The sequence below is a fragment of the Pelodiscus sinensis genome, chromosome 5, assembly GCF_052426305.1.
Source record: "Pelodiscus sinensis isolate ZL-2025 chromosome 5, ASM5242630v1, whole genome shotgun sequence".
NCBI lineage: Eukaryota > Metazoa > Chordata > Testudines > Trionychidae > Pelodiscus > Pelodiscus sinensis.
Window position 1 is genome coordinate 103,064,838 of NC_143056.1, and position 21,867 is coordinate 103,086,704.

The following is a 21,867-nucleotide window of genomic DNA, read 5'->3' on the forward strand; positions in this document are numbered from 1 at the left end:
AGTTCACAGGCAATAAAACAGGCAGGCAGCCCCTCTCTCACTGGGGATTCGCATTGAGTGAACGCCTGGCCTGATCACCCAGACGCCTTGCACCCCCCGCTCTTGAGTCTTACTGAGCGTACTCCGAGTTGGTCGACCCGAGTGGAGACAGTTTATGAGCATGTGACTGGTACTTGTGTTCCTGCTGTCTCCAGAACTGGTATAACACCCCCCACCCCCACCATCATCCCTATGGGGCCTTATGGGGGGAGTATTGGCAGCGAATAATCATTGGCCTGTAACGGCCGCAGCTGCCGCGCACCTCCAAATACAAGGGGGATTTCGCGCAGTACAGATGCCACCTGATTGTGTGAATAACTCCACTACCCTTATGTACGCAATCGCTGGGAGTTCTATTCTGCTCTGGGATCCCACCGCACACCCCCTCAACTTAACTAACGTTCAGACGGTAGCACAAAACCCATTTCGTATTGTTGATGATCCCACTCAGATTCCCATAGAAGATGCGGCTGTTACCCTAGCCGTGGACAACAGCCCTAATCTAGACACAGGGGCTCTTCTGTGGCTAAGGGGATACACAGGACAACCTATTGGCCGACTATACGACGCTGTAGAGAGGGTGAAGTGGGCAACACTAAAGGCCGCCCTACTTGCAACCCCCTCTACTCTGGTGAAAGGGTCCAAAATGGCGCCCAAACCCAAATACCCCGAGTGTTCGTTCATCGAGCGTAAGATTTTTGGATTTTTATTGGGTAAGGGACTCACCAAGGAAGCTATTAGGAAAATGAATAGTGATCAACAGAAAGACTTGGATGTGAAATTGGGGTGGGAAGATCGCCCTATTCCCCCGCAGCCAAAAAACGGGGAGAGGCCGAGTGCCTAGCGGTCACTCGGCCCGATTTAAATGACCCTCGACCCTATCAAAACCTGACTACCGAAAACGAGACAATTATCCCCTTTTTATTAGACACGGGGGCACAGGTATCCATCATCCCCCCCGATATGCCCCACACCCCCACTGGAAAGATAGTCTTTATACAGGGATTAAATAGCGTTGAAGCAATCTACGTTAGTCCATCACAATTGGCTTTCTCTTCGATCTTAATTAGCCCGCCTTAAGGGCGTTGTTTGTCCCCTTTTTGTTTTTCAGGTACCAACCCATTTGAGCCCCCCACCTGCTGTTTGACTTCCGGAGCCGACGAGAACCATCAAGATGGAAAAAAATTTAAGACTGCCACTGAATCTTTAGTTTGGGGATATGTTACCAAATGTCCCGCAATCTTGAAGCCCTCACTAATTTGACCGCTGAAGGGTTTCGACAAGTCGATTTGGCTCTCACTGTACTAGCTCATTATGCCGAAAAGAATCGTCTAATGATACAGGTTATATTGCAGAGGGACTTTTGTATGGCACTCGAGGACCTTAACCCCAGGTTTAAGGACCAATACCGTTTGCGTTTCAAGCCCGGGTGGAACGTTTCAGCCATCACCCAACAGCTGACCTCACTTGCAGTTCGGATTCGCGAACAGCGGGAAGAATGGGACTGGTGGCAAACAAAACTTTCCTCTTGAAGACTGAGTACTTGGGCATCCACCATTAAGCAGTGGTTGATTGTATGTGCTCTTGTGTTACTAGCCTTTTTAGTGAGCATTGCTGTTGCAAAAGCTCTTATCCACAGAGTTGTTTCCGCTTTCCCTGTTACTGTTGCTTACTTTTCCCCTTCTCCCCTTTCTGAAGACAGCAGCTCACCAGAACCTCAATTTACCCAATTGGCTTCTTGCTAATTACCCTTACGTGCGCTCTCACCTTAGGCAACCCCCTTACCGCTTGCTCCGGACAGCCACGGGGGCATGTCCGAGACAGAACATCAGAAATGGCTGCCCGTCACAGGGAGCCATAGCCTGTAATACCTCTGAGGCTGGTATAGGGGGCTCTGTCTGTGAGGTGGAGTGTTTTCCATATAAGGGCATGTAAATTAATAATCTTCCCCTGCTCGCTCCACCCATTGCAGTAACAGATCAGCCAGTGGGCTGACTGGTGCTCAGGCCTGCTACTCCACCCACTGCAGCAAAAACCAACCTATGGGGTGATAAGTTCACAGGCAATAAAACAGGCAGGCAGCCCCTCTCTCACGGGGGATTCGCATCGAGTGAACGCCTGGCCTGATCACCCAGACGCCTTGCACCCCCCGCTCTTGAGTCTTACTGAGCGTACTCCGAGTTGGTCGACCCGAGTGGAGACAGTTTATGAGCGTGTGACTGGTACTTGTGTTCCTGCTGTCTCCAGAACTGGTATAACACCCCCCCCCCCCACCATCATCCCTATCCTAATTGATTTTTTAGTTGTCCTTATTGCTTGCCAAGCGACAGTGGCTAAAAAGTTACTAAGTTAGTTTATAAATAGTTGTGGTTTAGGTTTTTTACTGTTTCCTTGTATAAAATTGTGTAAATAGTCAGCCCTATGGATAATACCAGTGTTAATTCAACTGTTCCTAGCCCCTGGGCAGTTATTGGGAATTATTGTGATTTAGAAAAGCCTCAGGGAATTGTTTTGTGTTGTCTGGCAATCTGTTTAATTTTTGTTCTGATGATTGTCTGGCGCCATCAAAATAAAATCAGTTTGTGCTTTTTGAAACCCCCAGTTGTGGTCTCATCCTTTCCGGCATCCCTTCGAACCTCGTGTATTACGGGGACTGACAAACAGGTAGTTCGAAATAGGACTTTATTTCGAACGTCTGTTTCACTGTCGCGTGTAGTCGCGGGCAGTTATTCCGGGCTTGTAAATTTAAAAAATGGCACCCGGCCAGAAAGATGCAAATCAAGCATGGGATATTTAAATCCCGGGCTTGATTTGCAATTCCGGATGCCTACATTTGCAGCCCTATTTCGAAATATCCTAAGAGACTTCAAATTAGGGATGTTAAATTTTGATTAATCAACAAATTGATTTGGAATTTCCATTGACTACTTGATTAGTCGATAAGGGGTGGGGTGTGGTGCTCTCTATCCCTGCTGTGCCTCTCCCTTTTAAATGTAGTAAGAGCTGCCTGTGGCTCTTACTGCATTTAAAGGGCAGAAGAGCAGCAGGGACTCAAGCAGTTCCCACTCGCCTGAAGTTCCGCCTCTCCCTTTGAAATATAGCAAGATCCCTAGATGGCTCCCCCTAGCACCAGCTCCTGCTCCCTCCCCCGCTTCCTCTCGCTGATAGAGGCAGCAAAGGGGGGGGAAGTGACTAGTTGAGTCACACACTACTCGACTATCCAATAAGCTTTTGCATATACTTATTGAGTAGTTGACTAGTTGCTTACATCCCTATTTCAAATGTCACCTCCTATAACAGAGAACCTAAGGGCTAAATTATGTGTTTCTTCTCCTGTCTCTATTTTTCTTACCTCACTTTTTTGTCTAAGATTCCAGTTCAGAAAAGTATATGAAACAGCTTAATCACACACAGAGGCAGTTTGCTCAAGAGAGACAACGTGCTGACCTGCAACCTGTATTTGAAAAAACAGCTTGGGCAAAGGGTGCCCATACAGTCCCAGATTTTGCAAGCCCTGTTCAGTCTTTCCCTGTTCTCTTTCTTTGTCCTTATTTTTATTTCAAACATTTGCCAGCTTCAATCAATAGCTGTGGTGAAAGTTTGTAGTATAATAAGAAAAATCAGGCAAGCTCTGAGTGTTATACCATTCTCTACTCTCCATCACACAGGGCCACACAAAAGTAATTTTCTGCTTGTCTTAAGATCACACACTTGATCACTACATGAAAGAGTCTAGAGAACAACCCTCAAGGTACACTGATTATTCCTCCTTCAAAAATAGAGAACAGTGTTCAAAGTGGCTACTTAGCAAGCAGGCAGTATCTGTTCTGCTACTTCCTCCTGGCTTTAAGAGAAGAGATTCATGGGCAACCCCAGTGCAGGGCCCTGCTGCTTCAGACTGCATGGTAGGCTGAGGATTTGGCTTGGTTTGGTGTCACTATTAACTGACATGATTCCAATATATGTCAGATGAAAGTTCACTTAGAGGAGAAAGTCATAAATGCTCCAGGTTTGTTTAGCAATTTTAGAGTTAAATACGTACTAAATAAGTTCTAACTTTTGATTGAAAGGCCCATACAATAATAGAACTGAAGGGAACCTCGAGAGATCATCAAGTCCAGTCCCCTGCACTCATGGCAGGACCAAGAACCATTTAGACCATCCCTTCCCAGTGTTTGTCTAACCTGCTCTGAAAAATCTCCAAAGATGGAGATTCTACAACCTACGTAGGCAATTTATTCCAGTGTGTCATCTTCCCAACAGGAAATTTTTCCTAATGTCCAACCTAAACCTCCCTTGTTGCAGTTTAAGGTCATTGCTTCTTGTCCTATCCTCAGATGTTATGGAGAATAATTTTTCTCCTTTTAGGTATTTGAAAACTGTTATCATGTCCCCTCTTTCAGTTCTTTCAATCTTTCTCCCTAGGTCATGTTTACGAGATCTTTATTCATTTGTGTTGCTCTTCTCTGCACTTTTTCCCAGTTTGTCAATATCTTTCCTAAAATGTGATGCCCAGAACTGGACAGAGTACTCCATCTGAGACCTAATTAGAGCGAAGTAGTGTCAGATAAATACTTCTTGTACCTTGTTCATGATTCTAAGGAAGAAAAGTAAAATAAAGACAATGAATTTCAAGATTTCAGTCCTGTTAATACATGCCAGAATGAGGGGTTTTTTTTGCAACAGTATCACAGTGTTGTCTCATATGTAGCTCGTGGTCCATTGTGACACCTAAATCCCTTTCTGCAATACTCCTTCCCAGACAGTCGCTTCCTATTTTGCATATGTACAACTGATTGTCCTTCCTAAGCAGAGTATTCTGCATTTGTCCTTATTGAATTTTATCCTATTTCCCTCAGACCATTTATCCAGTTTGTCCCATTTTGAATTATGACCCTATCCTCCAAATCACTTGCACTCTTCTTCATCTGGTATCATCCACAAACTTTAAGCCATTATATAAATCATTTATGAAGATATTGAACATTCTACAAATGCATTCAATTCAAGAGGAAGGACCCTTTGGCTACTTCTACACTGTCCAGTCTTGCGCAAGAACATATGCAAATGAGGTGTGGTGATAAATATCACCATGCCTCATTTGCATGCTTAATGAGATGCCATTTTTGCACAATGGGGCTTTTGTGCAAGAAGGAGCAGTGTAGACTGTTCCTTCTTGTGCAAAATCCCTTTGCACAAAATGGCAGCTCATTAAGTATGCAAATGAGGCACAGTGATAGTTATAGCCATGCCTCATTTGCATATGTTCTTGCACAAGACTGGGCAGTGTAGATGTAGCCTGAATGTCTCTAGGGGGTACGTCTACACTACAGCGTTATTTCAAAATATCTAATTTTGAAATAGTTATTTCAAAATATCTTATTTTGAAATAACGCGTCTACACACAAAATGCATTTCAAAATAGGGTTTTGCTATTTTGAAATAGTGCATCCACACTGATTGGGTGCTGAATCGCATGTAAGGCCAGATGAAACTGGTTCGGGCAAGCCATCAGGTCAGGAGTTACTTTGTGTGGCTGCTGCCTGAGGCCTGTGCTTAAAGGAACCCCCCTGGACAGCTGGTTCTCAGCTTTCCCTGCTTGCTTGCCTACCTTGATGAGGGACAGCAAAGCATTTTTTTCTCTGCGTGCTCTGGTTGCCCTCACTCGGGACACCACAGCACTTTGCACCATGGAGCCGAAGCTGCCCATGGGCACTCTGGCGCGTCTTTTGGATGTGTCGCTGCAAGACTGGCAGCACTTTCTGGAGGCTGCCTCGCAGCATCTGCTGCAGCCCAACCCCCAGGCCGTCATCAGGAGGGTCCAGTTTGCGGATGACACTAAGCTGGGGGGAGAGGTAGATACGCTTAAGGGCAGAGATAGGGTCCAGAGTGATTTAGATAATTTGGAGGATTGGGCCACAAGAAATCTGATGAGGTTCAACAAGGACAAGTGCAGAGTCCTGCACTTGGGACGGAAGAATCCCAAGCATAGTTACAAGCTGGGGACCAACCAGTTAAGTAGTAGTTCTGCAGAAAAGGACCTGGGTGTTACAGTGGATGAGAGGCTGGATATGAGTCAACAGTGTGCCCTTGTAGCCAAGAAGGCTAATGGCATATTAGGTTGCATTAAGAGGAGCATTGCCAGCAGATCCAGAGATGTCATTATTCCCCTTTATTTGGCTTTGGTGAGGCCACATCTGGAGTATTGTGTCCAGTTCTGGGCCCCCCACTACAAAAAGGATGTGGACGCATTGGAGAGGGTCCAGCAGAGGGCAACCAAAATGATTAGGGGGCTGGAGCATATGACTTATGAGGAGAGGCTGAGGGACTTGGGTCTCTTTAGTCTGGAGAAGCGAAGAGTGAGGGGGGATTTGATAGCAGCCTTCAACTTCCTGAAGGGAGGTTCCAAAGAGGATGGAGAAAGGCTGTTCTAAGTAGTGACAGATGGCAGAACAAGGAGCAATGGGCTCAAGTTGTGGTGGGAGAGGTCCAGGTTGGATATTAGGAAAAACTATTTCACTGAGACAGTGGTGAAGCTCTGGAATGGGTTACCTAGGGAAGTAGTGGAGTCTCCATCCCTAGAGGTGTTTAAGTCTCGGCTTGACAAAGCCCTGGTCGGGTTGATTTAGTTGGAATTGGTCCTGCCTAGAGCAGGGGGCTGGACTTGATGACCTTCTGAGGTCTCTTCCAGTTCTATGGTTCTTTGATTCTATGAATAGAGATAGCAGCTGTTCACCCTTCTGTGTAGGATCTGGTGATGCAGAGAATAACCAGGGTTCTTGTACTCCCTACGTAGGGTGGAAAATAGTCTAAGACCTCTTTTTTTAATGGAGATATACCTATCTTCTAGAACTGGAAGGGACCTTGAAAGGTCATTGAGTGCAGAACCCTGCCTTCACAGCAGGACCAAGTTGACAGATTTGCCCCAGATCCCCTAAATGGCCCCTCAGGCATTGAGCTCACAACCCTGGGTTTAGCAATGCTCAAACCACTGAGCTATCCCTCCCCCAGACAAGCCCCAACAACATTCTCCAGTACAGTTTTAAAATAAGTACTAAACTAGAAAAATTCCACTAATGTCAATGGGAGTTCTGAACCTATATCCCCCATTAACTGTTGGGAAAAAGGGTATTAGGCATTGTCCCAGTCTAGTGTTGGGCATTCAATGCTAACATTAATTAAATTTCAACATAGCCCAAATATCCCAAGCCTACATTGGATACTTCACAGCACAATGGTCAACCAGCATGTCATGGTTTACTCAGTATTTTCCAATGCTTTGTATTTGTAATGAGAGGAACAGAAGTTCCAAATGTAGCAACTAGAAATGGGCCTCGGAGAAAGTATTTTAAGAACTTTTGACATGTAGACTCCTTCTTACACTAATGTACGTTAATAACTGATCCTGATGGAGAAGGCTTCTCCATCAGGATCAGCTATTAATGTACATAAGTGTAAGAAGGAGTCTACATTTGTCATTGTGTAGACTCCTTTTATAGCTTTCAAATAAATAGAACATTTTAAAAAATATTTTTTAAATGATACCAGGAGCATTATTATTGACCTCAACCTCAAACATATTTCAAATAAATAGGTTTCAAAACCTACCCCATTTTCCCAGTAATGTTATTCAAAAAGTTTACTAGGAGTTCCATAGGACAACACAATTTTTTTAAAACTTATTTTCAAACTTTATGCTGCCTTTGATATGATTGGTCAGTTACTCCATTTAAATAGAGCTGTTTGAGCTGTAGAACTTCCAGTCCACATTATATTCTGACATTTTAAATAAATTTTGTTTCAAATGAGAACAAAACCCTGAAAATTTGAAATGTTCTGTAAAACATATTTTAGAAAAACTTTGGTTGGGGACCATCAAAAAAGGTCATATGAATAGTTTTGAAAGTTTTAATTGGACATTATTGTTTTAAATGTGTTTATTTCTGACTTTTAAATTATATTAAATATTGTAAACTATATTAACACATATATGTACATCTAAATATAATATTAACAATAATAGAGATCAAATTAAATTAACTGAAATATTTTAACATTGTTAAGCCAAAATATTTTTGCTAATCTCTCATCAAAATGTACACTTTCCTGCCAAACAATTTGCTTTCTACAAAACTCCATTTTTGGCATAAAATGGGGAAAAGTTTGTACCAGTGATATCAACTCATACTTTATTTTAATCAGAATGTATTGATGAAATGAAGGGCAAAGACACAGAAAAACAGGCATCAATTGAGAGACCTCCCTTAAAATATTGCTGTGTGTTTACACCTAAACATTGTAACATACATGATTGGAAGTTAATACATTTATAGTCCTGCAGATTTTTATCAGAAATATCTGTAAGCCTGCATTTCAGGCTATACAAGCTGCAACTGCTCACAGATCCTTCTTGTTATAAAAGCCATTACTATATTAAAACATATCTTGCAAAGGGAGATATCTGAAAATAAAAGTGGTCGTGTTACCTATCATTGGCTGTTTTCCCTTTTCCTTTGACAGTGTGTTCTTTACAATGAACCACGGCTGCAGTGCATAGCATATTCAGACAAAACTACCCCTAAATCAACAGAAGTTCTGTCTATGCAAGAACTGTAGGCTTAAGCCACATAAATTTAATGTGGTGATGATTGCTTTTATAATCTGTCCCGTGACATTGAAGTACGGAACATTCTGCAGCCTCTGAGAATGAATATAACTTTGGAAGTGCTCTTGGGTCCATGTGATTTTATGAGAGCCTGGAGGCAATGCTGCTTTGAAACACTTCATTCCTTCCCAGAGCTTCAGAGTTGGTAGATCTTCCAAGTAAACCCAATGAACTGTGTTTAGGAAAGTGCAATACTTTCTGCTCTTTGTGCCTGAACAGCTCACTGTTCCTTTTATGGTTGTTCATGTCCCAAGAGGTTCTGGAATGAAGCAGTCTTGCACTAAGGGGGATGCAGGGCTGCCAATGTACTTGGCTACTATACATGGGCAACAGAGTTCTTATGCTCTTTTCAACCCCCAACTCTCGCATGAAGGCTAGGCACAATCAGCCCCATTTGAATATTATCCAGAATAAAGAAATGCAAAATTAAGGTTCTTCCAGAACTAGCTTCAGGGGAAATTTCATCATACTCTTACCGCATGTAAAAAAAAAAAGAATACATCTATACTACCAATAAATAAAGGAGAATAATATACAGAAATGACTCATGGAGGATACAAAGGTTGTAATTTTTCAAAAACTGGCTTATAACCTAGATTTTTAATTACTCTAATTGCTAACAGCTATTATGCAAAACAATGGAAGGAAATCTAAATTAAAATTACTCTTTTGTAAGCATTGTCCTGATTAGCTGTAGGTTTTAGTATGTTGTTTGTTTCAGAAACAAATCTGAATTTCAATAAACTAACCTCAGCCAACAGGGCAGCCTTCATATTTTGTTTATATAAAATGGATAACAAAAACCTGAAACACGTTATGGTATTTGTATGTATTTCCCCCCCCCACCCCCCCACATATTCCCTCTATATTTATCAAATTGCAAACAGTGGCATTTAAAAAAACAGGCCTCTCATTGCCTATTGAGCTTTCTTTGCCATGACCTTATTTTAGAGAATATATCGACAGTTTGAAAGCTACTAGGCTTTCAAATGTAAACAGTGAAAAAGGCCGAAGGCTGCATTTATTGTTCCTTGAAACTTCCATTTCACTCAAATGGGCATTGCAGGTACACAAGGAATTTAGAATCAGGCCCACTGTGTATAAAATAACAACACAGATAAAAACAAAAATGAATTATTTTAAAAATACTGAGCCTCATTCTTAGTTGCTGTAAAATCAATGCAACTGCATTAAATTTCTTTCCACATTCCACTGATTCTATCCCAGTGAAACTTCACTGGCTCCAGTGCACTTCCTCTTGATTTACAGAAATGCGACAGAGAAGCATGCAGATTGCACCAACCCTGCTCAGCTTGTATGGGGCCAAAACTTTGCTCTCATTCTGCCTCCTATTTAACAATACTTTCCAGGATATGTCTGAAGTGCAGTCACAGAACATGATTACAGTCATGTAAGGAGACTTGAGCAAACCTTGATTTGGCTGGGTCAGGTACCTGAACAGTGAAGCAAGAGCAGCATGTACTTCAGCATAAGTCACGGATATAGATGTGGATACCCACAGATATAAAGCAGATATCTGTGGATTCACAGAGCTCTATACATACATGTATTAGGTTCATTCTTCAGTAAATTCATCAAATGATTTCAAAACCACTTCTAGAAGCTAAGTTACATTAACCTGGACAACAATCTGAATGGACAAATGGTCTGGAGACTGATGGGCACTCAAAAATATTGTGACTACCACTGAAAGATGAAGTATTGCTACAAGACTTGGAAGCAAAACTAAGGGGAAAAACAACTGAAGAGAGTTGGCAGTTTTTCCAAGGGACGTTATTAAGGGCCCAAAAGCAAGCTATTCCACTGAGTAGGAAAGATAGAAAGGATGGCAAAAGACCCCCTTGGCTTAACCAGGAGATCTTGCATGATCTCAAAATCAAAAATAAGTCATATAAAAAGTGGAAACAATACAAATTACAAAGTATGAATATAAGCAAACAATACAGGTATTCAGGGCAAGATTAGAAAGGCAAAGGCACAAAATGAGCTCAGACTAGCTATAGACATAAAGGGAAACAAGACGACTTTCTATAAATATATTAGAAGCAAGAGGAAAACCAAGGACAGGGTAGAACCACTGCTCTGTGAGGAGTGAGAAACAGTACCTGGAAATTTGGAAATGGCAGAGGTGCTTAATGACTTCTTTGCTTCGGTCTCCACCAAGAAGTCTGATGATGAAGGAATGCCTAACATGGTGAATGCTAGTGGGAATAGGATAGGTTTAGAAGATAAAATAAAAAAGCATAAGTTAAAAATTACTTGGGAAATTTAGATGTCTTCAAGTCACCACGGCCTGATGAAATGCATCCTAAACTATTAAGGGGGGAGGGATAGCTCAGTGGTTTGTGCATTAGTATGCTAAACACAGGGCTCTGAGTTCAATCCTTGCAGAGGCCATTTGGGGCAAAAATTTGTCAGGGATGGTCCTGCTGTGAAGGCAGGGGACTGGACTCAACAACCTTACAAGGTTCCTTCTAGTTCTAGGAGATAGGCAATCTCTATTTATTTAAATATTCAAGGAGCTGATAGAGGAGGTATCTGAGCCTTTAGCTATCATCTTTGAAAAATCATGGAAGACAGGAGAAATTCCAGAAGACTGGAGGGCAAATATAGTGCCCATTTATAAAAGAGAAATAAGAACAACCCAGGAAACTACAGACCAGTCAGTTTACCTTCTGCACCAGGAAAGATAATGGAGCAAGTAATTAAGGAATTAATCTGCAAACACCTGGGAGATAGTAGGGTAACAGCCAGCATGGATTTGCAAAGAACAGCTCATGTCAAACCAGTCTGATAGCTTTCTTTGATAGGATAACGAGTTTTGTGGATAAGGGAGAAGTGGTGAATGTGGTATACCTACACTTTAATAAGGCATTTGATATGGTTTTGCATGGTATTCTTATTAGTAAATTAGGCAAATACGACTTACATGGGGCTACTATAAGGTGGGTGCATAACTGGCTGGATAACCATTCTCAGAGAGTAGATATTAATGGTTCACATTCCTGCTAGAAGGGTGTAACAAGTGGGGTTCCACAGGGGACTGGGACTGTTTTGGGACTGAGTCTGTTCAATATCTTCATCAATGATTTAGATCGGGGTGATCAACCTGTTAGAGATGAAGAGCCAAAATAGTGGTGGACAGAGTACTGCGGGAGAGGAAGGAGCTCTTGAGAAAAAAAAAGCAGCCACGCTGGGGGAAAATATTTGCCGGAATGCTGTCCCAGGGAGGGGGCTCCAGGCTGGGCTGGACAGTGTTGGGGTAAGGTGGAGAATTGGGGTTGTGAGGGTGCAGGAGTTTGGGCTGGGATGCATGAGGGGCTCAGGGCAGGGAGGCTGAGAATATAACGGGCTCAGGACACAGATTTGCAGTGTGTGGATGGTGCAGGAGTGTTGTGGCAGAAGACTGGGGATGTGTGGGTGCAGGAGTTTGGGGATATGAGAGGCTCAGGCCAGGGGGTTCCAGTGTATGATGGGCTCAGGTTTGGGATCTGGGTGTGGGTGCAGGACTGTTACGACACTGTGGCCAGATCAGGGCTTGGCCCCAATTGGAGGCTTGTTGGCCAGGCTTCATTTTTAAATAAAATATTATGTTAAACTCAACATGTTTCAGCATTGTCTTTATTTATGAGAGGGGCAGGGAAACTGTTTTGAGTCAGGGGTCACTGACCCTTAGAAAAGTCAGCTGGGGCCACACAAGTGAGATGCAAAAAACAATCCCTTCAAAATACCCCAAGCCACACTAATTTGTCCCCAATTGTGGTGGTGGGAGCAGGGGACAGAGTTCTGGGGCAAGGTGCTTATGGGTACTAGGGCAGGGTGCTAGTGGGTGCAGGGGCAGGTGGCAGGGTGCTGGGGCAGAGAAGGCTCTGCTGATACCTGGGGATCCCGGGTGTCAGGAAGCATGCAGGCTGCTCTTCCCCTGCCCTCTCCTCCCTTCCTGTCCCATAAACAGCTGGCGTGCTTCCTGAAACACCGGGTCTGTTCCTCGGCCGGGGACTTCCTTCCCCCTGCTGCTTGCCTGTGCAGGGTGTGTATGTATGTAGGAGTCCCAGGACTGCATGCCAGCTCCAACTTATCAAGAAGTGCGTGCTCTTCCTTTGCTCCCCACGACAGCAGTGTACTTCCTGAGAAGTTGGAGCTGGCATGCAGTACCAGGATTCCTACTCCCTCCTCCCCCCTCTAACTCAATCCTCATCCCTTCCCCTTCCCCAGAGCCAGGTCCCCTCTCCCTGCTCTAACCCAATCCCCCTCCCCTCCCCTTCCCCGGAGTCAGACACCTGCCCTCCCTGATCTAACCCAGTGCCCCTCCCCTTCAACTTCATGCCCAGGTCCTGGGGCCAGAGCCGCTAACGCTGCTACCACCATGTGCATCTGGGACGCCATGTTCACCTTCTCCCAATCCATTCTCCCTCCCCCACTGCTACCACCACACGTCTCCCTCCAGGCGCTGAGGCGTGTGCGCTGAGCGGTCAGCCTTGAGCATGTCTTCACCAAAAAGTCTGGAGGTGTGCCTAACGTAGTGAATACAAGCAGAGAGAGGGTAAGTTTAGAAGATAGGATACACAAAGAACAAGTTAAAAATCACTTAGGAAAGTTAGATGTCAGCAAGTCACCAGGTCCTGATGAAATGCATCCCAGGATACTCAAGGAGCTGATAGAGGAGGTATCTGAGCCTTTAGCTATGATCTTTGAAAAATCATGGCAGACAGGGGAGATTCCAGAAGACTGGAAAAGGGCAAATATTGTGCCCATCTATAAAAAGGGGAATAAGAACAACCCAGGAAACTACAGACCGGTCAGTTTAACGTCTGTCCCAGGGAAGATAATGGAGCAGGTAATTAAGGAAATCATATGCAAACACTTGGAAGGTAATAAAGTGATAGGGAATAGCCAGCATGGGTTTGTGAAGAACAAGTCATGCCAAACTAATCTGATAGCTTTCTTTGATAGGATAACGAGCCTTGTGGATAAGGGAGAAGCGTGGATGTCATATACCTAGACTTTAGTAAGGCATTTGATACGGTCTCGCATGATATTCTTATTGATAAACTAGGCAAATATAACTTAGATAGGGCCACGATAAGGTGGGTGCATAATTGGCTGGATAACCTTAGTCAGAGAGTTGTTGTTAACGGTGCTAAATCCTGCTGGAAAGGGATAACAAGCGGAGTTCCGCAAGGGTCTGTTTTGGGACCCGTACTGTTCAATATCTTCATCAATGATGTAGATATTGGGATAGAGAGTAAGCTTATTAAGTTTGCAGATGATACCAAACTGGGTGGGGTTGCAAATTCTTTGGAGGATAGGGACATAATTCAAAATGACCTTAGCAAGTTAGAGAAATGGTCAGAGGTAAACAGGATGAGGTTTAATAAAGAGAAATGCAAAGTGCTCCACTTAGGAAGGAACAATCAGTTCCATAGGGTGTGTCTAGACTACATGCCTCCTTCGACGGAGGCATGTAGATTAGCCAGATCGGAAGAGGGAAATGAAGCCGCGATTAAAATAATCGCGGCTTCATTTAAATTTAAATGGCTGCCCCGATCTGCCGATCAGCTGTTTGTCGGCAGATCGGGGGAGTCTGGACGCGATGCCCCGACAAAGAAGCCTTTCTTCATCGACACAGGTAAGCCTCGTGAAACCAGGCTTACCTGTGTCGATGAAGAAAGGCTTCTTTGTCGGGGCATCGCGTCCAGACTCCCCCGATCTGCCGACAAACAGCTGATCGGCAGATCGGGGCAGCCATTTAAATTTAAATGAAGCCGCGATTATTTTAATCGCGGCTTCATTTCCCTCTTCCGATCTGGCTAATCTACATGCCTCCGTCGAAGGAGGCATGTAGTCTAGACACACCCATACATACAAGATGGGAAGCGACTGTCTAGGAAGGAGCATGGCGGAAAGGGATCTAGGGGTCATAGTGGATCACAAATTGAATATGAGTCAACAGTGTGATGCTGTTGCAAAAAAAGCAAATATGATTCTAGGTTGTATCAACAGGTGTGTTGTAAGCAAAACTCGTGAAGTCATTCTGCCGCTCTACTCTGCACTAGTTAGGCCTCAGCTGGAGTACTGTGTCCAGTTCTGGGCGCCACATTTCAAGAAAGATGTGGAGAAATTGGAAAGGGTACAGAGAAGAGCGACAAGAATGATTAAAGGTTTAGAGAACATGACCTATGAAGCCAGGCTTCATGAACTGGGCTTGTTTAGTTTGGAAAAAAGAAGATTAAGGGTTTCAAATATCATGATAGCGGTTTTCAAATATCTAAAAGGGTGTCACAAGGAGGAAGGAGAAAATTTGTTCCTCTTGGTTTCTGAGGACAGGACAAGGAGTAATGGGCTTAAAGTGCAGCAGGGGAGGTTTAGATTGGACATTAGGAAAAAATTCCTAACTGTCAGGGTGGTCAAATATTGGAATAAATTGCCAAGGGAGGTGGTGGAATCTCCCTCTCTGGAGATATTTAAGAACAGGTTAGATAGACATCTGTCAGGGATGGTGTAGGTGGAGCTTGGTCCTGCCTTGAGGGCAGGGGGCTGGACTCAATGACCTCTCGAGGTCCCTTCCAGTTCTATGATTCTATGTGCTGGCTGGGATGCCATGTGCACCCCTCCGACCCAATCCCCCTCCCCCTCCTTCCCCAGAGCCAGACACCTCCCCTCCCCGCTCTAACCCAATCCCCCTCCCCCTGAACCTTACGCCTGGGTCCCGGAGCCAGAGCTGCTGCCACCGCCGCTACCATCACGCGCATCCAAGATGCCACGTGCACCCCCCCAACCTGTTCCCCTTCCACTCCCCTCCTCCAGAGACAGGCATCTCCCCCCTGCTCTAACCCAATTCCCCTCCCCACCCTCTAACCTTATGCCCTGTCCCGGAACCAGAACCGCTGTCACCACTGCTGCTACCGCCACGTGCATCCTCCTCCTCTGCTCCCCTCTGCTTCTCCAAAGCCAAGCATCTCCCTTCCTGGCTCTAACCCAATTCTTCTCCCCCCCTCTAACCTTATGCCCACGTCCTGGAACCGCTGCCACCGCCACTGCCACACCCAGAGCCCTCGCCGCTGCCAGAGCCGCTGCCTGTGCTCAGCAGCCAGCTGTTAGCACATGCAGGCTGGGATGCTGAGTGCAACCCAGCCTGCACGTGCAGAATATGATGCAGTGCACTGGGGGCCGTGAATGGAACTGCGTGGGCTGTGAGCACACATGAGGCTCTGAGTGGCTTGGCCATGAGAGCAGCTGACCTGAGTGGTTCCAGGTTCCATCCCAGTTCTGTCAGAAGCCACAATTTTTTGGCCACCACTGATTTAGATATTGGCATAGAGAGTACACTTATTAAGTTTGCAGATGATACCAAACTGGGAGGGGTTGCAATTGTTTAGAAGGACAGGGTCATAATTCAAAATGATCTGGACATACTGGAGAAATGATCTGAGGTAAATAGGATGAAGTTTAATAAGGACAAATGTAAAGTGCTCCACTTAGGAAGGAAAAGTCAGTCTCATACATACAGAATGGGAAGTGCTGCAGAAAGGGATCTAGGGATCATAGCGGACCACAAGCTAAGTATGCATCAATAGTGTGACAGTGCTGCAAAAAAAGCAAACGTGATTCTGGGATGCATTAACAGGAGTGCTGTGAGAAAGACACAAGAAGTCATCTTCTGCTCTACTGTGTGCTGATCAGGCCTCAATTGGAGTATTGTGTCCAGTTCTGGACACCACATTTCAAGAAAGATATGGAGAAATTGGAGAAGGTCCAGAGAAGAGCAACAAGAATGATTAAAGGTCTAGAGAACATGATCTATGAAAGAAGACTGAAAGAATTGGGCTTGTTTAGTTTGGAAAGGAGAAGACTGATAGAGGTTTTCAGGTATCTAAAAGGGTGTCACAAGAAGGAGGGAGAAAAATTGTTCCCTTTGGCCTGTGAGGATAGGACAAGAAACAATGAGCTTAAACCGCAGCAAGGAAGTTTTAGGTTGGATATTAGGCAAAAAGTTCTTAGCTGTCAGGATGGTTAAACACTGGAATAAGTTGCCTAGGGAGGTTGTGGAATCTCCATCACTGGACATATTTAAGGGCAGCTTAGATATACATCTATCAGGGATAGTGTAGATGGTACTGAGTCCTGCCGTGAGGGCAGGAGACTGGACTCGATGACCTCTCAAGGTCCCTTCCAGTTCTAGTATTCTATGATTCTATGACTTTTTCCATGAACAAGCTGTGGTAGCAGCATAGACATATCCATATACTCAGGGCTCGCTGAACCGCGACGAGCCCTGCTCGCCAGCTGCGCTGTCCGGCGATCTGCACATGCACAGATCGCCCGAACCCGGCTCTTCTGGGTTGCAATCTACTCGTCACGGGCGAGTAGACTGCATTATTTGTCGAGCCCTGCATATACTCATGTAGACCTATTGACTTGAGTAAAGTTACTCCTGATTTCACCATCGTACGACAAAAGAGGCAAATCAAGCCCACTGACTTCCATGGAAGTTTTGTCAGAATGAAGAGTAGTGCAAGACTGGGCTCCTTATGGATATATTTTTCCCTCTTCCCATTACCCCCTTTTTTCTAAGTCTGAACTAACAGATACATTCTTGCCTTCTTCAATGATGATTATTAGCACTCGGAGAAAAACTCGGCCTTCTAGTATTTGTGTAACATTCAAATCAGGAAGGGAAAGTGATTGAAAATAATTCCCCTCTGACGCCTTACACGCATGAGTGCAGTCTCACCATGGGTCACTTGGATTCTATTTGGAGAAAGCCCATCAACTGGTAGTTTAAAGCCAATAAGCAGGGTTATCAGCCTTCAGTGATATGTCTGCCAGCTCCCTTTGAGCTTTCTTTACTAGTAAATTACCAAATTTGAAAACTTTTCTGATATGGAATGGTGGAAAAGAGAGCTGTTAATTCTTTAGATCTTCAGTCATGCATAGTTAAAGAGAGTTTAAGTAATATCTCCTTGCAAAGAGCCCCAGGCAAGCAACATAAACAAGCAAAAAAGGTAAAGGCTACGAAGCAGTGAAAAATAAAGGCAGAATTGAGTTGTAGACAAAGGAAAGCAGATTAAATAGCAAGAGGCAGAACAAAATGTAGCAAGCACAAACAGATGTCTATTAGAAAAAAATAATGGAAGAACCTGGAAAGTTTAGGCAGATGGGGCTCTAATATGGTGCTTGCCTGGCACAAAAATATTCAGTTGATGGTCTATGTGCTTATGAAGGAGCCAAAATCTATAATCAGACTAGATTAGTGTATATAAGGCTGAAAAAAAGAGTATTTATTCACCTAACATAGATTTGGACTTAATAAATGGTGATAATTCATCACTCAGTGCAAGGGCTGATTTAAATATCTTCAGTAGGAGGGGGCAGTGAGAAATCGTCCAAAATGAGATAAATGTTAACTTCAGAGATCACACTGTGCGACAGAGAGTCAAATACATTCCAACAATAATATTCAATACGTCTCCATGGCATAGTCTGGCCACTTTGCAATCAAAATAAGATATTCCAAGGCATGGTTCAACCTGGGAAAATACTCTTTCTCCTGCCTTCTGCTTGCTGAAGAAATGTCAGCCAGTAAGACTGACACATATGCAAGCAAGCACACATACACACACGCGTTATCAGGTTCACTTTTCAACAAACTCATCAATCAATTTAAAAAACATCTCCAGCAGCTGAATTAAGCCTATCTTACCTGGACAACCACAACCTGAATGGACACGTGGTCTGGGAGTCTGATTGGTGCCCGAAAATATTGTGACAATGCAACCAAAAGTCGAAGGATTGCTACAAGACTTTTTGCATGAACAGCTGAAATAGATATTTAAAAACACAAGTTACAAAAGGAAAAGTAACCAAAGCAAATATTTATTTTTGCTTGCAGGGACACAAGGGGATATGGGACACATTTCCCCTTGGCATCAGAACTCATTGGAGACTGCTATCAGGGTACTTATTCTTCAACTGCCTTCCTACTTTCCATTTATCAGCTAGTGGTAGAAATGCAGTGCAGAAGAAAAATTAGCTTTTGCAACATGTCTGGAAGCCATTGGCCTGGGAAGATGGAAATCTAAACCTGACCCAAAAGCCAAATTTTATGTATGGCTGCTTAAGCAGCTATCTATGAACTCCCTATGCTGGTTCTTTATCCTCTTTATTTATGAACTATCAGAAATATATTTTTGTATTCATAACATGCACTTCATTCATTTTTAAGTGTCACAATGTCTACGGGATGATAAATGAGCCTATTTTGGCTGAAGCCTTGAGCAATAACTTACTAAACTCAGTGACTCAAACATTCCTTATGAACTTGTTATAGTTCTTGTTTTTTTAGTTTTTTCTTAGCAGGTTTGATATGGGTAGTTAACATTAGCAAGATGTACAAGATATCAAAGGACTTACTGTAGGTATGCTGTAATCAGGTATCAACCCACTGACATCAAAGGGGAATCTATTTCTAACTTAGTACTTCCTTTCTTATTATTTTTCCTTGTGCCCAGATTTACACTACATATTTAGGCTTCCTTTAGGGCAATGTTCTAAAATGATGGATGACAGCTACAAAACAATGCTGCACATTTTCCATACATAAACTGATTAAAAATTACTAAGTTATTACACAAGTAAAATGGTAAAAGATCAGCGAAGTGTTCTCCGTCATTTCTAAGATCTGATCTACACTAGGAGTTTAGGTTGAATTTAGCCCCATAAGATTGATTTTCTAAACATGAGTCGACGCTACCAAGCCTGTTCCATTGACTTTAAGGGCCACTAAAGTTGATTTCAGTACTCCTGCTTTTCACAAGGAGTAATGCTAAATTCAATCTTGCACAGTTGACTCTACAGTAGTGTAGACCCAATGTTGCAAAAGTCAATATTCTTGGCCTCCGGAGGCAACCCACAGTGCTCCTCTGTAACTACTCTGGACAGAACTTGTGACTCTACTGCTCTTCAAGTAACCAGGAAAAGTGCTGGGAAACAGAGTTTAATCACCCATTCTAAACAGAGTGGCGAGCACACATCAGAGTAGGGCGCACACCAGAGCAGCACATGTAGGCCTGAGTTCAAGTCCCATGAGCTCTAGTTTGCATGGGCACAGATGAACACCAGTGTGGAATATGAATGAGACTGTGCACCTCCTTAAGGTGTACAGAGAGGAATTCATTCTTGCAGAGCTCTGAACCAGAAAATGAAACCCAGACATTTATGTTAAGCTTGCAATATCCATGGAGGAGAAAGGATATGATAAGGGTGCCCAGTTGTGCTGAATGAAAATGAAGGTGCTGAGGGCAGTGCTGTCAAAGGAGACAAACTGAAGGTTTGGAGCATCACTGCACACATGCCACTTCTATGGGGAGACTTAACCACCTTCCCAAGCCAGGCCTTGGAATCCTCCCAAGACACTCATCAGGACACCATTGTGGAGGAAGAGGAAATGGAGCAGCATGACCTTAGAGACAATCCCCTTGTCCCAGGATGTCTCACAGCTGGGCAATGACCCCCGGGAGGGCCTTCTGGTGAGTTCACTTTTTTTTTCTTGTTCTTGCTACAAGTGGGTTAAGGCAATTGGGTGTGATGTGTGGTGCACTCTGTGCTTACAGAGCATGGGGGGAGGAGGGGTGTGGAACAACTGGCTAACGTGTCTGGAGATGGAGCAGGAATACTGCTGCACATCTCTATGAAGCTCTCATAGGGGAACTCTTTGGTCCTTCTCACAAGGTTCCCAGGGGGGCAGCCTTATGCCATCTCCACGGTAGGCTGCCTTTCCATGCCAAGCCAGCAGTAAGTGGTCTGCTGCATTGCAGCATAAGGCCCAGGTTTGTGGCCACATTCAGACAGCATCTGCTCCCTGTCACTCTGTATGGCTTGGAGAAGACTGATATCTTGCATGGCAGCCTGGATGAAGGAGGGGAAGCTATTAGCTGCTGCCTCTGCTGCTAGCATGGCCTCAGCCTCTGGCACCCCCTCTCTCCCTCCTGCCAGCAGGCTCCTACAGGATGGGAAAGAGGCACTCTCCTGGGAAGCCTGGAGTTGCAGACTGTGAGGGAGAGAAGAGAGGAGGACCTGGTCCTACAGGGGTTAAACAAAGCCTTTTGGCCCAGCTAGCCCCAGCCTGCTTACCTGTAGCCAATGCCAGGCCTGGAGGGAGGAGCCTAGCTCAGTTAGCTGCTGACCAGTGAGGAGACAGGAACATAGCTTTGCTGTCTGCAGGACAGCCACAGAAGCACATAAGCCTCCAACCCACAGCCCAAGAAACAGGGGGAAACCTGCTAGAACCTTGCTAAGGAGAAGATCTGGACGCTTGGGATCCCACTCCAAACTCAAGGACTACACCCATAGAGTGGGCTGGAGTTTCTAGGCTGACGCACTAGTAGCAGGGGTCTGCACCTCTCTTCTGCCAGGTAATTGTGGGACCCAACCACTAGGCCACACTGCCACCAGGGAGACCAGGCCACACAGACACAGAGGAGGGAAGCCATGTGACCTATTGCCATCACCAGACCCCTTTCCTCCTTCCACCCACAGGATCGTGCCTAGGCAGGTTCCTAACCATACCTGCCTCCAAACTGCGATTCCAGATGTTCTCCTGAGAACTCTGTTGTATACCTGCTGTACAGTGGCTGCTTTAATGAATAACTTTGGTCTTGCACAGAACACACCTCCACTTTCTTTAAAGAGACCTTTGCTGTATGTTAATAGATTAGATTTAGGTTTAATTCAATGTATCTTCTGTAACGTGTGCCCTCGTAACTTTTTGGTATAGTGGGAACAGCAGGGAGCTTGCTGTGTACTCCACTGGCTCCATCAGCTGTCTGCTGCCCTCTAAAAGCCCAAACGCACATTCCACCGCCTTTCTGCACTCTCTCAGCCTGCAGTTGCCCATGTACAGCTTCATGAGCCATGGGAGCAAGGGGCAGCCTGGGACACCAAGGATCACTGTTGCTATTTCCATCTCTCCGATTCTAATTTTCCAGTCTGGGAAAAAAGTTCCAGCTCACAGGAGTTCCTAAAGATGCGCATGTCATGCACCTTTCCTTGCCATCTCACATTAATGAGAGTAAAATGGCCCTTGTGATCCACCAGCACCTGCAGCACCCTGGAAAAGTCCCCCTTGCGGTTTATGTACTCCT

General features: G+C 44.5%; 1 protein-coding gene across 7 annotated transcripts in view; it reads right to left on the minus strand.

The window, feature by feature from the left end:
• PARVA (parvin alpha) overlaps positions 1–21,867 on the minus strand; it is a 238,667-nt gene that overhangs the window by 106,832 nt on the left and 109,968 nt on the right. For all 7 annotated transcript variants that reach the window (XM_075927863.2, XM_075927862.2, XM_075927860.2 and 4 more), the window contains one exon: positions 18,429–18,544. In XM_075927863.2, the coding sequence (XP_075783978.2) occupies positions 18,429–18,544 (116 nt within the window). The remainder of the gene's footprint in view (positions 1–18,428; positions 18,545–21,867) is intronic.